The 7078-nt window shown below is 38.8% G+C and overlaps 1 protein-coding gene and 1 long non-coding RNA gene across 2 annotated transcripts; one reads left to right on the top strand and one right to left on the bottom strand.

Annotated features, from left to right (window-relative positions):
• Positions 1 to 1073: 1073 nt before the first annotated feature.
• Positions 1074 to 1556, top strand: LOC149200499 (uncharacterized). Its single transcript, XR_016253369.1, has 2 exons — positions 1074 to 1133; positions 1238 to 1556. It is a non-coding gene; the product is annotated as an uncharacterized LOC149200499 (long non-coding RNA).
• Positions 1557 to 2083: 527 nt separating this feature from the next.
• Positions 2084 to 6307, bottom strand: LOC149200498 (pentatricopeptide repeat-containing protein At2g13600-like). The gene is made up of 5 exons (XM_089400960.1): positions 4481 to 6307; positions 4111 to 4238; positions 3204 to 3351; positions 2948 to 3097; positions 2084 to 2215 (listed from the first exon to the last, which is right to left on the bottom strand). Exons 1-5 carry the CDS (start codon positions 6305 to 6307, stop codon positions 2084 to 2086), a joined length of 2385 nt encoding a protein of 794 aa, XP_089257086.1.
• Positions 6308 to 7078: the final 771 nt, after the last annotated feature.

The following is a 7078-nucleotide window of genomic DNA, read 5'->3' as shown; positions in this document are numbered from 1 at the left end:
TGATTATAAATGACATTTATTTTCCTAAGGAAAGAGCTGGTGTAAAGAAAGAAATGGATATTTACCCAAATGTACCTACAACATCACTACCTATTATTGTTTCTCACCCCCTCGAGAATAGATTCACTAATGGATTCCCACAGTCTGAAATAGAATCCAAGGCATCAAAAGGTAAACCTAGGATACCCACTTATTCAAGACATGTTCTCTAGAGACTGTCACTTTGCATTTAAGTAATTTCATTCATCCTCTTATGCAGATCTCAACAAGTTTCCTTCAACCAATCATCTTGGGTACCTGCTTGAGGTACTGGAGAATAACGAAGATGAGCCTAAGCGGGACAATGATGATCAAGAAAGGTAGAGACCCTCATCCACAGTCTGCAATTCTGTAAAATAAAGAACATGACAAAGATTTTACTTAGAAAACAAGCTGTCAATAATGGGTTCCTGGAAGTAGTTGAATAGAAGCTACTTTGTTTTGTTTTGGTGATTATTATTAAAAGGTAATGATCAGTGAGTTTCTTTCCTTGCAACAGCTATGGACTTAACCTTCCAGAGAGTCCATTTTCAAATCTTAATGGATCCAATGGTATTAAAACAGTATTATATACTACAGAGAAAACAATGGGGAACATGCCCACTATTTCCAAAGTTTTAACACAAGCATCATCAACATCTGCTATCGATAAGGAACTTACTTGTTCTATATGCCTGGGTACTTAGAATATTCATTTTTTTTACATTGTTATTTCAATGATTTATCTGTATTCTAACAACAGACAACAAAATCTGAACCTTCCAGAGAGTCCATTTTCAAATCTTAATGGATCCAATGGTATTAAAACAGTATTATATACTACAGAGAAAACAATGGGGAACATTCCCACTATTTCCAAAGTTTTAACACAAGCATCATCAACATCTGCTACTGATAAGGAACTTACTTGTTCTATATGCCTGGGTACTTAGAATATTCATTTTTTTTACATTGTTATTTCAATGATTTATCTGTATTCTAACAACAGGCAACAAAATCTAAAACTTCTACCCATAAATCTATGTGCAGATGCTGTTGTGGAGCCGAAGCAATTAGCGTGTAGCCACTTATTTTGTTTCAAATGTGTGCCAAAGGTGAGATAAACCAAGCACTCATTTGCATTATTAAATCAATATATTTTTGAAAGAACATATATAACTGATTCAGGCTGCCATTTCTGTGAATTCTGTTGGTGCAGGTAATTAAATTGTCTGAGGAGTGCCCTATCTGTGTGCAACACAAGGGCAACCAGGTCTTTAAACTTTCTGCAAGGAGAGATTTACAATTTGATTATTACCCTTGGGAAAGAGAGCCAGTCCCACACCAAATGTGTCGTAGTTATACAAAATATACATCATGATACTCAGCTTGGTCCATTTCTCAGATGGCACCGGGTCTAAAATATAAAACAATTTGAAAATGGTGCAAATGCAATCCTTTGTACCTATATGAAGATACAGATAATGTACACAGTGCCCCGGGATACATCAAGGTTCTGCCCTGGGGCCTGATTTATATTTTGTTTTTTCCGACTGAGATCTGCATCCCCACTGAATTGGGATTTTCAAACTGAGCAGGCAGCCAGGAAATTTGTCTACAGATAACTATAGAAAATTCAGAAGATGCCAAAAAAAGTATAGTTTACAGGAAAAGTGTTGGGTATTTTAACCTAGGGAATAATTATTACCTAGTCTAGTGAACTACTGCTGCTACTATTGCTATGACTTGCAGTTTTAGAAAACAACTATAGCCGTGATCAAGTTGTAATTCTTCAGTATAGAAAAATGTGTATAGAAAACAAAAAAGCATAGAAGAATTATGGAAAAGCTCCCTTTCATTGTGGCTCAAAGTATCATTTGTTATAAAAAGTCTTTGAATAGTACAATGAATGACGAAAAGATTTTTCACATGATGTGTATACAACTTTCATACATTTGGTGCTGATGGTGATTTTTATGTGGATGAATCATATTTGGTGATATATTATTTGTTTGAATGGACTTTGTGGGACACATATATATAGATAGAAATTAGATTCTTCAATTCACAGACCAATTAACACACGTACAGTTATCACATGCTGGGCTGACCTGCACTCAGGCACCACAATTTGTAGTGCAAGAAAAAGATATTGTTCTGCACGGTTCTCTTTTGAAACTTTCCGTCGTTGGGTTTGCTGCAGAAACTGAATGCGTTAGTAGTTACAAGTATTGTCATGATATGTATCAACAAGTGAGTGTGTGGTGGAAAAGGCATAGTTGAGTTGAGACTTTAGGCCTCCCTCTAGCTGTCACAAAACACCCCATGACTAATGCACATTGAGCACCTTTGTTACATGGTTAAAACGATTGGTAAATTAACTGTCATCCACTTTTTGCAGCCACTGAAGGGACAGAATGAATCTCAACATCTCTTCTGCGTACCATCTGACCCACCTTCCACAAAGCATTCTTACCTTGATGATACCGCAGCTGGCTCTTCTTGCCTATTCAGGGAGGGGTAATTTGCATACTGAAGCTTTGGTTTGAGATACGATGTAATCTCTTTTGCTAATATTCAAAGAATATTATATTTCATTAATGGAAAAAGAGATTATTGGCAATTGAGGCTTTGAATATTTTGCCATAATCCACCATCAGCATTTAGGGCTAACCTGTTTAAGGGTGATGATTTCACAAATTGAACTACTAAACAAATGTTTAGATTACAACCCTAAACACTAGGTCTAAACACCCTTTACTCTATGTCAGAAGGATATCAACTCGATATTTCATGTGCCATTCTTTGTTATGGGAAAAAACAATTCTAGCACTAACTCCTCACAGGAAAGGAAATGTCTTCAAGCAACTAAATTTGACATCAGAAACTGAAACATATATATGCAACTAATGAGAATAAGAGTGATTACTCTGTTCATTCGAGGTCGAAACTGAGCTGCCTGTCTCAGACAACATGCTGCACAAATGACCATTCTCTTCATCTTCCTCATGTCATAAGCATCTTCCAAAAGTGGATCTGCAAGTTCTTTTACAGAGCCAGCTGCCAGTAATGGCCTTGCCTAAATTTTGAAATTTACAAGAGATTAAGATTCTGAACCAAGACAAAGAAACCAAAAGAATCCAAAATTATCAAATAGAAAACAAGCAAGGGCACTAGAGCCCTACCCACATAACCAAGCTTTCTTGGCCTTTAGGATTCTTGTCATTGATTGGTTTTCTTCCAGTTATTAGCTCTAGAAGAACTACTCCAAAGGAATACACGTCCATCTTCTCATTAACCTTGCCATACATGAAATATTCTGGAGCCAGATACCTGAAATATGATAGCATTTGCATTATTAAATCCATATATTTTTGAAAGAACATATATAACTGATTCAGGCTGCCATTTCTGTGAATTCTGTTGGTGCAGGTAATTAAATTGTCTGAGGAGTGCCCTATCTGTGTGCAACACAAGGGCAACCAAGGCTTTAAACTTTCTGCAAGGAGAGATTTACAATTTGATTATTACCCTTGGGAAAGAGAGCCAGTCCCACACCAAATGTGTCGTAGTTATACAAAATATACATCATGATACTCAGCTTGGTCCATTTCTCAGATGGCACCGGGTCTAGCTGGCTCTTCTTGCCTATTCAGGGAGGGGTAATTTGCATACTGAAGCTTTGGTTTGAGATACGATGTAATCTCTTTTGCTAATATTCAAAGAATATTATATTTCATTAATGGAAAAAGAGATTATTGGCAATTGAGGCTTTGAATATTTTGCCATAATCCACCATCAGCATTTAGGGCTAACCTGTTTAAGGGTGATGATTTCACAAATTGAACTACTAAACAAATGTTTAGATTACAACCCTAAACACTAGGTCTAAACACCCTTTACTCTATGTCAGAAGGATATCAACTCGATATTTCATGTGTCATTCTTTGTTATGGGAAAAAACAATTCTAGCACTAACTCCTCACAGGAAAGGAAATGTCTCAAGCAACTAAATTTGACATCAGAAACTGAAACATATATATGCAACTAATGAGAATAAGAGTGATTACTCTGTTCATTCGAGGTCGAAACTGAGTTGCCTGTCTCAGACAACATGCTGCACAAATGACCATTCTCTTCATCTTCCTCATGTCATAAGCATCTTCCAAAAGTGGATCTGCAAGTTCTTTTACAGAGCCAGCTGCCAGTAATGGCCTTGCCTAAATTTTGAAATTTACAAGAGATTAAGATTCTGAACCAAGACAAAGAAACCAAAAGAATCCAAAATTATCAAATACAAAACAAGCAAGGGCACTAGAGCCCTACCCACATAACCAAGCTTTCTTGGCCTTTAGGATTCTTGTCATTGATTGGTTTTCTTCCAGTTATTAGCTCATAAAATCTCACCATGTTTCTTTTTAGTTTTTAGATGTCAACTGTCTCCCACAGCAAAAGCATATACCTGTTTACCAACCACAAGCCAACTACATCCCGGATTCTTTTTTAACCTCCTGGCTTTCATCATTTTTCGCACCTTTCCAATGTCATTCCACATACCAGCGGTAGCATAGATATTGGACAGTTGAACATAAGGTGAAGGGTTTTCGGGATCCAATTCAAAAAGCCGTTCTGCTGCATATTCTCCTAATTCTATATTCTTATGGATTCTGCAGGCACCAAGTAATGAACCCCACACAGTAACACCAGGTTCTACTGGCATTTTCTTGATAAGCTCTTGGGCATCATCAAGCCTCCCAGCACGGCCAAGGAGGTCAATCATGCAGCTGTAGTGTTCCATCACAGGTGTAATGTGATAATGCTTACTCATTAAATCAAAGTACTGGCGGCCCTCATCCACCAGCCCTGCATGACAGCAGGCAGACAAAACACCAAGAAATGTGACATGATTTGGGTTCATACCCAACTGTAGCATTCCTTCAAACAGCTCAAGGGCTTCCTTAGCACATCCGTGTATGGCATACCCTACAATCATTGCAGTCCACAAGACAACGTCTCGGTAATGTATGTTGTCAAATACTCTTTGTGCACTCTCTAGACACCCACACTTAGAATACATATCTACAAGAGCCCTTCCCACAAAGGCATCACAGCTGTATCCACTTCTAATGATGACTTCATGGATCTCTTTGCCTTCTTCGAGAGCTGCCAAGTCGGAACACACCGGGAGAGTAACAGCAAACGTCTCTGCGTTTGGGTTCACAGCGGCCAACAGCATTTGTTGAAACAGCTTCAGGGCATCCTCTGTGCGCCCAGCTTGTGCATAACCAGCAATCACAGCATTCCATGAGATGACATCTTGTTCGGGTATCTCCCAAAGCAGTTTCAAGGCTTCATCATGATACCCATTCTGTGCATATCCTGTAATCATTACATTCCACGATACCACATCTCTTATGGGCGTTTTCCAAAAGACTTTCAGTGCCTCTTCAACATATCCACTCTGAGCATATGCTGCAATCATAACATTCCATGAGACCAGATCTCTTTTTGGCATTTTGTCAAACACAATCAATGCATTGTCAATACCGCCGCATTTTGCATACATATCTATGAGGGCATTCTCAACATTGACATCATATTGAAATCCACTTCTAATTATTTCTTCATGGATCTCTTTCGCTTGTTCAAGCGAACCCATGCTCGCACATGCCCCTAGAAGACTGGCAAATGTGATCTTGTTTGGCCTAACACCAGACTGCCGCATCTTACAATAAAATGTCAAGGCGTCCAGCCCATACCCTTGTCTGGCATAAGATGCAATCATGGCTGTCCAAGACACCACATTCGGCTCGGGCATTTGCCAAAAGAGATCCAAGGCTTCCTGAAAATATCCATTCTGCGCACATCCCGTAATCATTGCATTCCACGAGACGACATTTCTTTCAGGCATTTTCTCAAACATTTTCAGGGCTTCCACAAGCTGGCCATTCTGAGCATATCCAGCCACCATGGTATTCCATGATACCACATCTGGTTCGGGAATTTTGTCAAACACACGGCGTGCAAACTCCAGTTCTCCACATTTTGCAAACATGTCCACTAGGGCATTTTGCACAAAAGCATAAGACTCGAATCCACCCCTAATCACTTCTTCATGGATCTCCTTGCCTTTTTCAAGATCACCCATGTGGGCACAAGAAGACAGAATACTGGCAAAGGTAAACTCATTTGGTTTGGTACCTACCCGTTTCATTTGATAAAACAGATCAAAAACCTCCTCGTTATGATCATGCCTGCTATAAGCCACAATCATCACTGTCCACGACATAACGTTACGTTCAGACATTTGATCCAGAACCGTGCGGGGTAAAACTACTGATTTTACCAGTATTGGCTACGGCATTCGCTGAGGCCATTCCTAAAACAAAAATCTTAGGAGGCTGAAGCTACATTTGGCGCATTTCTGAACTAGATCTGGAATGAAGAAAGAAAATTTTCGTAAAATGCCTAAATAAATTTTTCACCGAAAACAAGTTCTCAGGTGTAAATTTTCAGGTTAGCTTGGAAATAAATATTTCACCGAGCTACATACATTTTCTGGCCAAAGGAAGGTTACACAGCTACATTTGGTGCATTTCTGAACTAGATTGGAATGAAGAAAGAAAATTTTCGGTAAAATGCCTAAATAAAATTTTCACCGAAAATAAGTTCTCAGGTGTAAATTTTCAGGTTAGCTTTGAAATAAATATTTCACCGAGCTACATACATTTTCTAGCCAAAGGAAGGTCACACCGCTAAAATTTAAAGGCCAGCAAATTATCTGCAAGTAATGCATGTAACTTTGAAAAGGAACAGGTTTTGCAGGTTAAATGTTCGGAAGAATCTGGAACCTGTGCCGATCCGCGTAATGCCGAGGTCCTTCGAAGGTTAATTCGCCTCGATCCGTCTCCGATAAAAATACAAAGGAAGCGAAAGCAAATTTGGACCAAATCCGGATGTACACGGTCCTAAATGATGACAAAGTTGCAGAGATGATGATTGCCGTTGTGAAAGATTCAGATTGAAGGCCAAGGAAATCGAAACTCCAGCGAAGCCATCA

Source organism: Pinus tabuliformis, chromosome 2_1 (assembly GCF_031772625.1).
Source record: "Pinus tabuliformis cultivar Carrire ecotype Pingquan chromosome 2_1, CPIR1, whole genome shotgun sequence".
Lineage (NCBI taxonomy): Eukaryota > Viridiplantae > Streptophyta > Pinopsida > Pinales > Pinaceae > Pinus > Pinus tabuliformis.
The sequence above is the reverse complement of the archived record's forward strand: the minus strand, read 5'-3'. Positions and strand labels throughout refer to the sequence as shown.

Excerpts from the sequence above, each read along its gene's own strand:
- LOC149200498 (XM_089400960.1), bottom strand. The coding sequence starts at position 6,307 with ATGTCGTGGACAGTGATGATTGTGGCTTATAGCAGGCATGATCATAAC. Across the intron at positions 3,352-4,110 it reads TGTCTGAGACAGGCAACTCA|GTATCTGGCTCCAGAATATT; the intron begins GTTTCGACCTCG and ends ATCATATTTCAG. Across the intron at positions 3,098-3,203 it reads AAGAAAGCTTGGTTATGTGG|GCAAGGCCATTACTGGCAGC; the intron begins GTAGGGCTCTAG and ends TTCAAAATTTAG.